Here is a 17,127-nt window from a genome sequence, read left to right on the forward strand (position 1 = left end):
CAGGAGCTATTTTTACGAGTTTTTCCTTGATCTTCTTCTTATAAATCATCGATGGAATTATGTAATTGATTTTTCACGTACTTCCCATTGTCGCATCGGCTTGAAATGTTGCACACTTGCTTGCTACTGATGACAATACAATATTCAATAATGAGACATTTGAAATTTCTTGCCGTTGTGCTCTAATTAATTACCTGAATTTACATATGGAAAAATAGTTTTAAGGCCGTTTCACACGGGGAAGGTACTTGCACAATCTGACGTGTGTACGAAGGCGCAGTCAAAATTTCGTCGTGCAAAGCGGTGAATTGTTAGAACACATGCGAGAATGCGCGGACGTTAGATGGAAAAATAGCCCCTGTTATAGTTTCATTCATGCATTCGCGCATTTCCACGCCATTTTAGAAATTAATGCCGTTCTAACCTGCGCAATTCCGTGCCCCGTGTAAAACGGTCTTTGGATTTTCTCAATATATGGCGTTATTTACAAGCTTTTTGGCATTTTGAACATCTATGGTTTAAATCCAATAGTTGATTAACTTCTAATAAGTAATACATAAAATAAAAAATTTAAAAAAGCATGATTTTCTGAGAACAGTATAAAAATGCACTAAAAGTTAAAAGTAGCTCTTCTAAATTCATTTCTAATAAACATAATCGGAAGCAACGCTTTATATCCCGAGTAATGAAGTGCTTATTCTAGCTAATATTCCTTCATTTGTGTACTATTTTCGTAAGTTGTAACTTTGCACGATGTAATTTTCATTACCTATATCAGAATTTACACTCAAATGCCTAATTGTGCTGAAACGTTGAAATAATTTTCATGCATTATGCCTAATTTTATGCTAAATTCGGAGCAGCTCAAAAATGAACATTCACTTATTCACTTGATTGAATCTTTGCGGTAGGTATTGGGTGAGGTGTTTTATTGTCAATATTGTAACCTTGTATTGGTCCGGTTGCCAGCGTGAGAAAATTTTAAGACCTAATTCATCAGGAATACACAAGGCCTTCCTTATTCTTACATTAAAATTACCTTTCACCAGAGCAATAGGAGCTGCAGCCATGTAACCTTGAGCCCTTCCGTGTTTTCGTTAGATAGCTTGAATGGTTAAACGACACATAAAACGGACTGATATGGGACTAAAGGGCATCCAGCGATCTCTTATCAGGAACGGGACATCCTTTGCGCGACCCTGCATTTGTTTGTTTTCAGTGAGGGAAGTGATGCGTGATGCACGTGCTTGGAAAGCATGTGTACAGATATTTCATGGGAATGTGATATCACGCGGTGATTCCACCAAGTGAATCAGGGCAGTCAGCCATTATTCCTCTCATGCCTTTGACTCAACTGTATCTCTGATGATACCTTCCTTACTGTCGGCGTCAAAATGATGTGCCGCTGTACTTTGCAAATTTATATGTGGACTTTAGTGCATTTCATAACAATAAATTATACGTCATTTTGAAGTAAATTTTATTCTCAATTCTGATCTATTTTTTATTTTATGAAAAAATCAAAAATCAAGACACGCGAGTGCAATAAATGACTCCGCGCACCATAAAATTAGCCGTTCTGTCAACTTTATGAACTTTGTACTCAACCCAGGGAAAACTATTACGTCTGCAACATTCATCTTCCACAATAAGTTGCAAAAATTAATGCAGATTAATAAAATGGCTTTTTCGTATTTTTAGAACGCATATTTTGTTGTAAAATAACGAAAATCTTTAAACGCTATCTAGTTCTACATTTTACCCCGGAAGAAAAAATAAAATTGTAGTAGTAATAATTAGTAATTGTAGCAGTACTCGTATTTTTTTGTAGGCGTGGAGACGTTTAAAAAACTATTGTCCACCTCATACCAAATTCAGGGTATCCGATCCTAAGGCTGAATCACGCCATAATTTTTCCATCTCTTCCGAGGGATAGCTCTTGCAATCGCCCCAATGATGGCGGATAAATGATCATTTTTACGCGATCATTTTCCGCGATGGCTCGACGGATGGAAATCCCATCCCTGTTCCCATCCATCTGCATGCCCCTTTTTTCCGTCGCTGAAACCATCGCCGGCACCGTCCTTCAGCCAATCAGTATGCACGACCGCAATAGCGATTGTAACGCCACGCTTTGCATATGATTGAATGTCAGTTTTGACTACGGAAAGTGACAGAGAAAGCGATGTAAAAATGGTGGGAATGACCGTGTGATTTAGAAAATGATTGGTCCAGCGATCACTTTTTGGTCCCTTAAAACATTTTGCTGGAGCTATCATTCTGAGGGACGAAAAATAATTGCATGATATTTACTTCAAAAAATTTTCCGCGCCATAGTATTTCCTATACTTATTTTTTTTCTAAAACAAAGTACCCATTTTTTGCGCATAAAATCAAGTTGCCCAACTTTGAGCGCTTGGTATTCCCGTATTTTTCGTTCCAATAACTTGGAATTTTGATATAAGAAAGCCAAATATACAATTTTGATTGAGAATTTTGCAGAAACATAAATTGTTAATACCATGAAAATTGACGAATTTGTTCCAAACGACGCAAATCTCTGCTAACTTCAATTGATCCATTGGTTTCGAAGTAGGTATTAGTTTTTAGTATAGTATAGCAGGTACGGGTAGTATATATTACGGATGACTCCGTAAATGTACTCCGTTGGCTAATCCGCGAATGTTTCCTCAAAGAATGCCTAAGGTGAATGCTCTCGCTGGCTAGTCAGCGGATATTTGGTCATCTACGGTGAATGCCTAAGCGTTCCAAGTTCTACTATTTCACGGGAAATTCATTGATTGTTACCTGCGGGTATTTCTTAGGCTACCACATACCATAAACTTTCAAGAAAATTTCAAGAAAATTTCAAAATATGCTCACCTATTTGTCCATCAGTGAATAACAACAACGTAAACACACTTCCTGAGATATATTTTTGTTGGAAATTGCGTTCGAAAATCTTCATCACAGGCTATTATGGAAATAATTTTCCAAGTATAGAACAAAATTTTGATTACGGTTACCATTCAAAAGTTTTCACAAAAACTGATATTTATATTTGCTAGTCTATAAAATCACGATAAAAATATAAAGCAGGAATTTCACCGTGTTTTTTATCATTAGAAAATTAATGCTCTCCTGAGAATAAAGGCAGCAATGGGGAACATGCATGAAATTTGTTCATCGTGCTGGTAAGTCTCACTGAATAGACAATTTTCTCTTTAGTCCAAATATATAAGCCAAAAATCTCCTAGTATTCCACAAACGTCATTAAATGCTGATTAAAAGTGCTCGAAAATCGCTTGAAGTCACGTGACCACAAACGCCTTCTGACGTCATCGGACGGTACACCATTCACTTCGCAAAGAGTAGAGCGGTATAGCCTTAAATGTAAGATATCGAAGTAAAAATAGCTATTATTTTCGCCAAATTTGCGTTTGAGCCCCTGCATGGACCGATTTTCTATCCACTGCCTCTACCTGTCATCAGTGGATACCGTACCGTGACGTCACGTTCCGATGACGTCGTGTTTTCAAGCAGCCGATGAAGGTTGATTTTTAAAGACTCATAACACAGCTAAAAAACACCATTCATCCGCCAGATTTTTGGCGAGTGCATTTGAGGTAGGGCCCTTCTTATTATAGTACTTTTAAAAAATTGTGCATGTTCCCCATTGAAGTAAAATCACGTTAGTTACATGAAAATATAGAAAATGGCACTATTGTTGACTCGAATATGTGGTAAGAGCGTTATTTTAACTATACAAACAAGAAATAATCCACATTGTGTGAACCATATTTCGCTTTTTAACATCGCTAGATGCCATTCATGATGGTAAGTCTTTTTCTTAATAGCATACGCGAATAGTATTTGTATTTTTATTTATTTTATGGTAACTTTGGATCGCAGTCGCGATTATTTCTGCTGGAAAGGCACGAAAAATACGACACCAACAGTCGAGGAGGATGTATTCGCTGATAACCCAGCTAGGTAGTCATTACGCTAATGGTTTTCAAGAATTGATGGCTGCATCAGAGAGGAAAATCGATTGTTCCACATTTAAAAATACTTGATCCACAAATGTATTCACGCTTTAAAATATATTCACATCCGAGGTATTATGTTAGATTATATTCTAACAGCTCAACGCGCAAAATAAGCCGTAGCATCCTTCACTGTGGCAGCGTGCGAAAACCTGTGATCCATTCCTTCTTTACACTCTTTACTTTCATTTATTTGATATAATTAATCTAATCACAGGAGAACTTACAAAACCATCGATTTATTTCAAGGATGAAAATACACGCTTAAAGCCTGTTCCCGCACGAAAGCATAGCTTAATTAACAGGATGAATAGGAGCTTTGATACGAGAAACTGTTATATAATCGATTGCGTTTTGACTAATAGTCTTGTTTACTAGTGATGAAATGTCACAATCTGCAACATTTTCGTAAGCTGCTACTTATTGTTAGTTAAGTGTCGCACTGCCAAGTTCGACAAGATCGGCTTAATTATGTTGGGTAACGGCCAAAGGCATTGCCAAGACTTTTTATCCACTCTTTCTCCAAGAACACACAGACACTCTTTGGATCTCTTTCTTTATGAAAAGCTGGCAAAGATTTTTTTATTTTTATATTATTTTTTTATTTTATTCCCAAACCACCGGATATAGCTCTTATTGGACATTTTATACCGGGGAAGATAAAGATTTCCCCTCATGTGGCGTCACATAATTCTCTGGCGATTGCTAATTAAGCACATAGAACTTCATGAAATAAATACTAAGTAAGTATTCAACGACTCTAAGGTTGGTTTTCATCTTCAAGTGAAGTTAATTTTTCTACTCTATTTCTTATGGCCTAAAATAAATATTTCAACATCAACGTGAACGACAAAAAAATTCTACCACAAAAATAGGATTTCTTAATGCAATTATTTGTGGCTCGTATTAAATTTGGAAGAGAATTTTTTACGGGAGCTGGCAAACTCTCCGTAAGAGGGAGGACGGACACATATGTAGTTCGTAATTTCGCTTGAGCATGATTCTTCAACTCCCCACGCCTTGGACCACGAATATTACAATAGAGGATTCTCAAGTCGGCCTCTAAATGTGCTGTCGCCCTCCGCGCATTGAAATCGGTTTACAGAAGTCGCCACTCGCGTCCCTGACTGATAAATTGATCCAATTTTTCACGGGGAAATGAGGTATAATTAGGGGTGTCAACCGAAATTACATCCATGATGATTTTCTTCATCGAATTCATAACTTTTCAATGCTATAACTCGCATTTACAAGCTTTATATTGAGAAATATTGGAAAAAAGTGAATCGCATTGCACTCATCACCGCGCCGCGGACATTTTTGAAAGCCGATTAAAATGCGACCGAAGTGACAACATAAATCAAACTTCTGTGGGATGGAATTAGGCCTCCTATATGCAGTCCCCTGGCCATGGACTTTCAGACATACCGCAAGCTGATGCAAGGGCATTATGGCGAACCGGAAATGAAATTCAAGGGAAAGAAATAGCATATCTCTATAGCTACACTAGAAAACTAAATACTACACTTGTTGATCACTTAGTGGCATTGGTGAAAATTTTTAAATTTTATAATGGAATTTCCCAGATGTTTTGCGCTCTCTATCTCCGGTCATCCACAAACTTTTCATGCAGCTTCTTCCTTGGTTGCAGTGGACAAAGGTATGGGTTACTTTCCTTACGTATTACCCATTTAAATTCTCCTATCTTCAATTTGAAAAATCTCAATTAATGAAGGCCTTTATTTCAAAAGGGTGTAAGTAATATCCACAGCAGTAAATCCAATTTTCACCTTAAAATATTTAATTATAATAAATTAGGCATAAAATGAAATAGAAGTATTACTGCATAAATGAAGTCCGCTATCTAAGAATCTAGAAAAATAAAGTTTGACTTTGCGCAAGCGCTTTTAAAATTTAGACTTTCGGCCCGTTTTTAGGGCGGTTTACTCCGCTGTGCGGCGTGGTCAACACCCTTACTTCAATTCTATCAGAGGCCTGATGTGATAGGGGAAAACATTCCTCAAAGTAACGAATTGTGGGCAACCTTCGGCTGTCTCAAGGGCGACTCTGTTTTAACTCAATTCGCTGAAGTCAACGCCATCCTGCAGAAAGGTCGCTAGCTGATATAACGATATGTGGAGGAGAAAGGGACGCTTATAGCTTTTTATCAAGTTTTTAGATATGCGCCCTTTGACACTGAAACTGGTTATTCATCGGCATTCCCTCTTATCGGCTTGGAAAGCAAAAAGTAAACTAAACACGTTTCTTCGTCATTCCTCATTTCAGATATTCAATCTAATCAAACTTTTCGATATCGTGAGTTTTTAAAACAAGAAAATAATAGTAATTATTCAATGGATCTGAATTACTTCAGAAATCGCAGCAACTAATCAAAAGTGAAAACTAGATGAAAATGGGTTATTGATTCCCCATGCCAGGAAAGACGGCTATAAACGTAGAAAGAATTTATAATTTAAAAAAAGGATAAATTTAGCTCTAAAGGAAGCGTCTTATCTAAACTTCAAAAGGATGTTTCACAGAAAGCTTTTTTATTTGTAAATGATGATTTTGCTCGAAATCATATTATACCACGAGCAACGAAAATTCAAAGAAAACTTTGAAAAATCCAAGGGAAATGAATCTCCGTAATTCCTCAATCACACGTTCACGTAAAAGAGGTAACTTTAGAATATTTGAGTCTATTTTTCATACATATATTGTCATGGAGCTCTATTCATTTGTTTCCATTCATAACAGAAAAAAGTAGGGGTTAAATTTGCTTTCTTTCATATTAAACCTCGCAGATGCCGAAAATTCGTTGAGTTAAGTACGATATTCTCCGTTAAAAGATGAAATTCAAAATAGCGAGGAATTCATTTCACGCAGCGCATTTCCGAAATCACAAAGCAAAACAGGAATAGCAGCTTGCATAAATGACGTGTGAAATCGTTTCAGGGTTGACTTGGTGGAAATGTGATATACCTATGATAAAATATGAGCTACATATGCTAGTTTCCACACTTTAATATAAAACTCCACCACCGACTATGGTTTCTACTTTCCATGTCATAATCAAGGTGATACAACTAACATTCTCTCATGTAATTATACCCAGATTTATACTCCTACCTTGGCTCTGGGTATGAATTCATGAGATAGTGTTAGTTTTATCACCTTGAAAATGATATGGAATGACGAGACTATGGTCGGCAGTGGAGTTTTATATCAAAGTGTGGAAATTACCATTTGTACAGTGGCGGTCTGGGGTGATTGAGGCCCCTCGGCTGGGACTCATGATTTATTTATTTTATTTATTTCATTTATTTCACACACCACTGAAAACAGCACTGTTCGGCCTTTACATCGGGGTTGATAACATTTAACAATCACAAACATCCATGCCCTGGATAAGGGTAACTTACCCAGGCGGGACTCAAACCCGCGACCTTCGGGTTGGCAGGCGAGGACCTTACCCCGCCGCCACCGAGGCCTGCATGATGGGGGATTTAGGGGTCGTTCTCCGGAAAAGTTTAGGAAATTGCATTCCCGGAAATGGATTTTGACGCTATTCTGGCACTTAAAAAAATTAGATAAAAGTTTATATAAAATAAAGTGACTCGCAAGAAAAAATACAATGAAAATTGAGAATTTCACACCTTATATAATTCAATAATGTTATATGGTTCTATTTTGTATTTAGTGAATTTTCTCCTTGAAACTACACTGAAATCTAAAAATAAAACTTTATATTATCTAACCTTTTCGAATTACCCTTTTAAAAAAAGCTTCGGGTTCTCTTAATTTTTTATGCTGAGTGTGTTGTAAATAAAGCAAATTAATGAAAATTTAGAATTTTATAATGGCAAAAAAACTTTGGCTCTAGTGATCTGAGTCTCTATTTTATTAATATACATAAACGCTTCATGACAGACGCGAGCGTTGTGGGGGCGTGATCGCCGACCAGCTGACCTGGCCGGACCGCCCCTGCATTTGTAGTTTATATTTTATCATGGTTGCATACACGAATATTACAGAAGAAGATCCTCAAGTCGGCCTCTAAAACTGTTGTCACCCACCGCCCATATAAATGGGTTTATAAAGGTCGCTGACGGACAAATAGATCTGAGTGTCCTGGGTAAATAAGGTATAATTAAGGGTGTTAACCGACATTTACATACATGATGATGTGATACATCAAAGTCATAACTTTTCGGTGCTATTCCTCGCCATTAAAAACATAATAATGCAAAATATCGTAAAAAAGCGTATCGTATTGCACTCATGACCGCACCGCGGACATTTTCGAAAACCGATTAAAATGCGATCGAAAGTGGCAAGAGAGATCAGCTTTCTTTTGGGACGGAATTGGGCCTCCTCTATGCAGTCCCCTAGCATAAAATGAGACATAGCCAAATATAATTTTTTTTTGTTTTTTTCCGGCGAACAATTGCAGTGAAGTTTTCTCGGGTTTCACACCGGGTCAGGTCCTCCTTTTCTCCTTCCAACGTTTCGATAAACAACTCGCCCATCGTCTTCAGGGATTCAGGAATCCAAGGGATTCAGGATTCAGGAATCAGGGATTCAGGAATCAGGGATTATGGAATCAGGGATTCAGGATTGGATTCCTGAATCCCTGAAGTCGATGGGCGAGTTGTTCATCGAAACGTTGGAAGGAGAAATGGAGGACCTGACCCGGTGTGAAACCCGAGAAAACTTCACTGCAATGAGACATGGCCGTTTACCATGTGAACGTCGGCTTGCCGACACAAGGACGATACCTACCCAATTCAATCCGCACCGTCAAATGGGGCGAATGCAAGCTACGTGACCAATTACCCAATTCCAGGGCTCCTACCCTTTCCCGTTGCCCTATCGACTCCCACCCTATCACGTCCCCGAAAGTTGAGCGCGTGCTTGCAATGCAAGGCGACCCTACTGAACCCTTTCGCTCACTCCGACAACATTACGCGGCCTGCGTCAAACAGATGTATCCCCTCCGTGAGATGCGATGTGCAAAGCGAGCGACCTTGAGGAGTTCGCTGCCCCTCTCTGGCGAGTCGCGCCGACTGATTTATACCGCGATGTGCAACACTCGCCCGAAGGGTGAACGCAAGTGTTTCGCTGCGGTATTCGCAACGTTCGTTCCTTGGTTACCTGACGCTGACCATTCCCTAGAGGAAATGAGTCACCGTCCGAGTCGAACTCAACGACGGAAGTTGAAATTGTTTCCTCATGAACAATGCCGTTTTGAAATTAAAGCAGTGAGATTAACGTCATTGCTCCAATTAAAGCCGTGTATTCCAATGCAACACAAGCCCATTGCAGCAAAGTTTTGAGATTATAATGCAAGGTATAAATGAATAATATGAAAAACGTCAAGTATGTAGTATATGTCCACTTGAATGATTTCACGTACAATATCCCTGGAGAATCCCCTATTGTAATATTTGCTGAAAAAAGAATTCCGACAATGCCACTACCGCTCAGCGAGAATAAAGCATCAAACGCTTTCAAATTTCATTTCAATAATATTTAGGAAAAGCTTCGTAAATGCACATAAAATTTACTATACGACCAGGTTTCACTGAATAGTCAACATCATCAGGTCCGAATTCACGGCCATAAAAAATGTATGAGTTATGGTAACAGGCAGTTGAGGTAAGGTATAAGTTATATTTCGGGGGGGGGGTCTGGACCCCCAGGGCCCCCCAGCTTACGCGATAGTGGTCATTTCGATGCTAGTTATTGAAAAGGGCAAGTCGGAGCTCGAAACGAAAAATGGATTTTTTAACCCGGTGGGAATCCCGAGAGAAATTGACCCACATAATTCGCCGCGAAAGCATCAAATCTTATTTTTTCAATGGATAAGTTTTTACTGATCGATTTCCATACAATGAGGTAAAGATTAGATTTAATCTTTTCATGTATGATATAACTTTGACCTTTCCTGATTTAGGCTACGCTACTGGACTCAGCCATCGTAACGTCAGCAGAAATGTAGTTCCTGGCCCAGTAGCGATGGCGAGAGATCTTCACGCAATCTATTCGCCGGGAAAGCACCAAATTTTCTAATTAACCAGAGATTACAGCGTAAAAATGAAAAAGTTAAATCCTAGGAGAATTGAATAAGAGCAGAGTAAAACCGACCGCAGAGTGATTGAACAAATTATTATCAACAAATTTCACTAAATTCCTCAAATTATTTCCATTACCCGAGGAAAATGTCTATTACATGAAACAGGATTTTATTACACGATAAAGGAGGAATTACTACGACATATTATGCCCATACAATTCTAAAAAACAATAATACCAAAATTTAACTTGATATTTAATTTTCAATTATAAATATAGGGGATCAAAGCGAATAGCCGAAAAGAACGACAACCTTAATACATTGACTCTGATGATGAAAAATCTGAAAAGGTCACAGTTATACCATACATGAAAAAAATAAATCGAATATTTACCTTATTGTATGGAAATTGGTCAATAAAAACTAATCCATTGATAAAATAAGATTTGATGCTTTCTCGGCGAATAATGTGGGTAAATTTCTTTCGGGAATCCCACCGGGTTAAAAACTCCATTTCTGCCGACGCGTCGCGACGTTTCGAGTTTCGACTTGGCTATTTCAACAACTAAAATCGACACGACAACTATCGCCTAAACGGGTTCGCAAAATATCGTGATATAACACCCGATAAAAATTCAACTCCGGATACTATATTACTATTAATCGAATGATATATCGTAATGTCGGATGATTTATTGCTCGACTCGCGGCCCTTCCGCAGGGCTGTAGGATATAAGGAAGACGGGACACACGGTCATTTTCGCTTTCTTCTCTTCGTTCTCACACGTCATCGTTGCATCGAGGACAAGACGTTAGAGAAGTGCGCGGGGGTGGTAGGGTATAGAGGCGGGTGGAAGGTGGAGCAAGGCCGTTGAAAATAGAACCACCGCTGGGTGGGTGTCCCACGCGCGAGCAAATTGCAAAATGTTCCCCCGTTATTGTGTCGCCGCTAGGCATCAGGCACTCATTGCCGTGCGAAAACACTGGCCCGGCTCCCGTCCCGAATGCCTTCAGAGGGCGGGGGTAAATGAGACGTACGTGTCATCCTCCGCCTTGCACGACGGCTGCGGCGCTGGGCGACACGCGGTATGCACGAGTAATATATCGAAATATTGAAAAATATCACATTTTAATACATAGCGGTTATATGATATTGATTTCGACTATTGACGATGTATGGAAGACCGATCAAAATCGTGACATACCGCCCGATAAGAAAAACTTAACTTTGACGAATCTTATTAGATCACCATGTTTATGATCGCCATGCTTATGATCACCATCATGGGCGTACCCAACGAGGGGCAAAGGGGGGGGGGGGCAGCTGCCCCACCCTAGAAGCAAAAATCGTAAAAGTCTTTAAGCAAAATCATTACTGAATTGAAACGAAAGTATTCCACAAATTTTCTTGAAATTCAACCCACGTAAAATGAAATGTAAATATTATAAGATATACAACTAAAGTAAAACTATTTTTTAAAGGAAATAATCTCATAAACTAATAAAGAGCTTTTTAATTCTTTTAAATATTGGTTTCATTCACCTTTTCCATGCTAAAATGTCACAACTTGGCTTTCCCCCCTCCTAGACCATGGCTTCCCCCCCCCCCCTTGTTATGATCCTGGGTACTCCCTGGATCATATTGATGCTTAATTTGTTCCCTTTGCCTTTTTCCAGGAAGAGAACAGCTGAGCACAGCAGCGTGGAGAATCGCTTGGAGACAGCAGAGGAGAGAAGGCACCGATGGCGGTCCATTCGAATTATTTACTTCACCATGTTCCTCATGTCACTTGGATTCAGCATCATTCTCACGGGAGTTTGGCCCTATCTGGACAAAGTAAGTAAATTTTACAAAAAGCAACAATAAATCTTGCCAAGTGAATTCACAGGGTGGCCACTTAAGTATCACACTGCGATTCCACGACTTTTCCTGGCAAGCAAGTTTGCTTTGGGGGAGATTGGGTGGTACGCGGGGGTTGCCTATACAAATATTTGTTCGTTAATTTGCATCTGAAATGCATAAATTTCATTAAATCAACTATACATTTCGGTTGGATAAAAATTATATAATTTATTGTTCTTAGATTATTACACCCAATTTGAACATTGTTTATTAATATGCTACAGCTCAGCAATCAATTGTCTAGATAGTCTTAGTACAGTAATAAATTGTAATCTTTAGCAAATCAAAAAATATAACAACAAAGAAATTACAAAATAACTTTCATTTAAAAATAAAATTCATAGCATTTGCTTTTCAGATTCTGCCTTATCTTCGGAACTAAAATACTACATTAATTACAATTTAATGTCAGCTAGGGTTTAGTGATAAATTGAAATCTTTCAAAAGTGAAAATATACAATACAATGAAGAACATGCTGAGAGTTAAAGTTATCGCTGTATATTAGCAGACATTATGAAATGTAACTATATCAAAAAAAGGATTGTCAGATAAAATTTTATGTGCGCATGGGATAATATAGTGTCCTCAGCAGGTGTATTGCGGGTAGTCACCACAAGGGAAATATTTTGGAGGGGGTCGCAAAGATCCCTCTGACTACATGTCTGTTTACACACTACATTCAAAAACTTCCTGACTTTTAAGTTATGGTACAATTGGGCAGCGGCATGTGTGATGGGACAAGGAACCCAGGTCACCCAGTAAATGAAGAAAATGTTTAATGTTTAAAGTGCCAACAGCAGTCCATCCATACATCTGTTACTTCTATTGTACTTCCCTATTTCTCCCAATTTCGTACATGTTTTAATGATAAAATGCCATGAGCTGTCCTGACTGATAATTAAAAAAAATAGTTAACCTAAAATTTCAGCAATGCTAGCCCTTATCGCCCCTTAATGTATAATCTATAGATGCTACTGCATTATTTGAATTTATAATAGGTAAAATGTGATTTAGAGCAATTAAATATGCACCTTAAAAAATTATGGAAAATCAACATATAAAATGAATTTATTTTAGACATAAAAGAGTAGACTCCATTTCTTTTAATGTACAGAGCAATTTTCTTCCTGCAAGAGTTCATGTATTAATTTATACTAATTGAGGTAGAGCGTGGAGAAGTACCATGTTTGTATGCTTGTGCATATAGATATGCTATGTAAAACAGCCCTGATCAGGGATGTCCTTCCATGATATAATGGCCACAATTCATTCACCTAAACCATCTCTTATTTTTTCCAGTTGGCACGCTTACTCCTTCTCTTCACTCCATCCATAAAGTCCATTCCTATACTTGCCCAGGGTCACATCTCCTATTAGAGACTATCAGCGTATCCTTACTCTTCATTTGTCTATTCCATTCTAAAACTTTGTACCCCAACAGCACACATTTGGATATACATAATGTATTTATATTGTATTTTCATGGGTCACATACATATTTATTTTTGTTATGTATAACATGTGTAATACATATGTATTATTGGATGTATTTCCTTTGTATTCATACATATGTAAAAGTGGTACGTGTTACACGATAAATACATTTGTATTTTTGAAATTTGAATACTTATGTAAATGTGGTCAAAAATACAAATGTAAATATCGTGTAACACTTGCTACTTTTACATATGTATGAATACAGAGGAAATACATATGTAAATGTGGTCAAAAATACGCAAAATATACATTATGTATATTTCCTGTAATTTTTGAGAGGTGGATTTTCGTGGCGTCTAGTGAAATGTTCAGAAACATTTCTGCAGAAATAATATGTTCACTGCAAACGCCAGATTTCCTCATTTCAATGATCATTCATCCATTCGAATTTATACCTAGGAAGCTTAAAAATAAATCATATACTGATCGATGTGAGCAAGGGTAGTATGGCGACCATATTTATGTTAATTTGTAAATGCACGCGAAATACAGACGTATTACATATGTAAAATTCAGTTTCCATCCGCGAAATATACACATGGAAAATGGTTCACAATACATGAAAAATACAAAAAATAGTTCTTGCACAGCGCAAAAGTAAAAGCGAAGTTTAATTTTTTAAACAATATTTTAAATTAACTGTTTAAACAAAAAAATTAAATTCTCAATTCTGTCGCAACAAGCTAGGGAAGTGAGTGGGAGTGATAAACTCGTTAACAGTTAGCTCGGCATTTCGTTCGAGACTACGAGAACGTCAAGAACGTGCTGTAGGCTCAGAGTAAGGATTGGGGCTGTAGGAGGAACTCCGGCTACTGATGTATAGTTAATTTTATATTTGTTTGTATTATTATACGTATTGGAAGAATTGACATAGTGTTTTAATCCTCGATAACCGGTGCGTGTGGATGGTGCGCTCAAACCGAAGCTATGTTTTGCTGGAAATGTGCTTCAATCCCGCACGTTATTGCGATTCGTGCAAGCCAGCTCCAACAGTTTCCTGTCACTGGATAATTAAGGTAAGGTATGATTTATCTTTTATTATATTGTACGCATACATAGACTACATTAATTATGTGATTTGAGTATATTTGGATACAACTATTACATTGACCACATTGCGCCAATAGAGGTAATTATTTTGTTTATGTTTGGCTATTGTTTTCCTTTTTTGTTGAGTTATGTATCGAGGAGACTGGTGTCCATTGAAGTTATATGGTAAAACATAGTAATGCCAATCTTGTACGTATAAATTAATAGATTATGCGTCGTATAGTAATTCCGTGCTTCGCGGCTGAAGTTACATTTTTTCTTCTCTTAATTAAGAGCAGAAAAAATCGTTTAAAGGAATGTTTTTCGTTCAAGTGTAAGTTGTTTTATCGCTGTTTATTACCACAGCCTACTGTATTGTAGTTCTTGTATTCCTAGTTATCCTATGCTTTAGTCATAACATCTTTGACCTTAGACTTATCAGCGTAGCCTTGTCACTAATAGATTCCTCGAGGTTCCGACCGGTTTTGCCCTCTACTTCTAATTATTTAACGAGCAAGAAGTATTGGTCGTGTAATATCGGTTCCCTTAAAGCAAAATGTAATATTTCTTTCATCTTGAAATGCAGTCAAATCAAGGTGCATTTCGTCATTATTATTAACACAAGATAAATACGTAATTGTCATGCGAAAGTTTGTCATTATATGTAAGAAAGAGGTGCGTATGGGCCAAATTAATTAATTATTATTTTATTTTCATGCTCTTTCGCGCATACCCAGGAGGCGACGATGTAAATAGCTTGGCCTGGACAAGAGGAGAATGGATTACGGAAAAGACGACGAAGCAAAGCCAGAAGACCAGGTGGAATTGTTAATACCAAGGTAAGGTTTGAGGGAAAAAAAATTTTTTATCCATGATGGAGAGGTTTCTTAAAGTTAAGCCTGAAATTATCGGTTATGTATGAAATTTATTTGTTTGAAAATTTGATATCACAAGTTTATATTTTTTCTGTGTGAATCATCCGATACTAAATCATGGTACTAATAAATTAGTATAATGTACTAAATAAGCATACCAATGGATTCACGTTTTCCCTAGTTAATTTATATTTAAAAGTAGTCATATGATCTTTTCTCATATTTCTCATTCTTCTTAAGAGAAAGGCTATTAATTTTGTAAAATGAAAGCATATCCCCAAAATATATGATTTCTCAAAGGACAATGTCAAATCTGTGCTAGCTGGGACCTCGACATAATTGGTAAATGAAAAAATTTAAAACTTATGTCTGGAACCTAGCAGAGAAGCCAAACTTTCATTTGCATTCAGAATACAGAATTAGTACTAAATTTACAGACTTCACAGAATTCAAATTGAAAGGCCTTGAGCTCCTATTCAGATCTTACAAAAAGATATATTTTTGCATGACTTTTAAACTTGACTTCTTCTTTTCTCCTTTCAGAAAGTGGTTAATTGTGCAGAGTTGGTTTCCTGAATTCAGGTTTCTTCTTGTGCAATGGGTTACAACGCTTGTTCCGTGCTAACATTTTTTTCTATTTTCCAACTCAAACCATTGTTTGTACTTGATTTATCTTTGTGCCATTTTTTTAAAACTAAGTTTCACCTACTGTTTGCTGGCCCTTAATGCTTGTTAGCAATATTCATGGCCACACTTGTTATTTGTGTGTATTATTTTATTTTTCTCTTTGAATAAATGTTTTATTATCTGTATGTTCTGGTTTCCTTATATTTATTCATCCGTTTGATCCATATTGATATTAAGTGGATGTGGGTCAGAAAATCAATATGTATAATTCGTGTACGAGGGCCTGCAGATACATATGTATATTACATGTAAGGATATTCAGATTTCCAATTTGTAATACGCATGTATACATACATCCTGAGGGACTTTTGAGCCACTTTTACGTGAAATATACAGACGTAATACGATTGTATTCCTTTGTATACATATGTATAATTCATGTATGGGTATTCAGATTTCCAATTTGTAATACGCACGAATACATACATCTATAGGGACTTTTGAACCACTTCTACGTGAAATATACCGATGTAATACCATCGTATTCCATCTTATACATATGTATTTGGGCACGTATTTTTTGTGTATTATTGATGTAATACAAATGCCGTGTTATCTGGGTAATACCTGCATAGCCTCTTCAAAAATATAGATTAAACAACATAGATAAAAATATAGACAACACTATCAGAACATGGGCGTACCCAGTGAGGGGCAAGTGGGGACAGCTGAGAAGCACCCCTCTAGAAGCAAAAATCGCAAAAGTCTTTAAGCAAAATCAGTACTGAATTGAAATGAAAGCATTCAAAAACTTTCTTTAAAACCACGAAAAATGATATATATTGGTATAAGATATGTAACTAAAATAAAAATATTTTTTTCAAGGAAGTAATCTCATAAATACCATGGCGCGCCCCCCCCCCCCTAGTTATGATCCTGGGTACGCCATTGTATCAAAACAACCCAGATAACACGGCATTTGTATTACATCAATAATACACAAAAAATACGTGCCCAAATACATATGTATAAGATGGAATACGATGGTATTACATCGGTATATTTCACGTAGA

General features: G+C 37.2%; 1 protein-coding gene across 1 annotated transcript in view; it reads left to right on the forward strand.

Annotated features, from left to right (window-relative positions):
• The window catches only part of LOC124163985 (major facilitator superfamily domain-containing protein 8), a 49,373-nt gene that overhangs the window by 21,372 nt on the left and 10,874 nt on the right, over window positions 1-17,127 (forward strand). The window contains exon 2 of the mRNA XM_046541130.1: window positions 11,800-11,959. Within this exon, the coding sequence (XP_046397086.1) occupies window positions 11,800-11,959 (160 nt within the window). The remainder of the gene's footprint in view (window positions 1-11,799; window positions 11,960-17,127) is intronic.

This window comes from Ischnura elegans, chromosome 8, assembly GCF_921293095.1.
Source record: "Ischnura elegans chromosome 8, ioIscEleg1.1, whole genome shotgun sequence".
In the NCBI taxonomy this organism is placed as follows: Eukaryota; Metazoa; Arthropoda; class Insecta; order Odonata; family Coenagrionidae; genus Ischnura; species Ischnura elegans.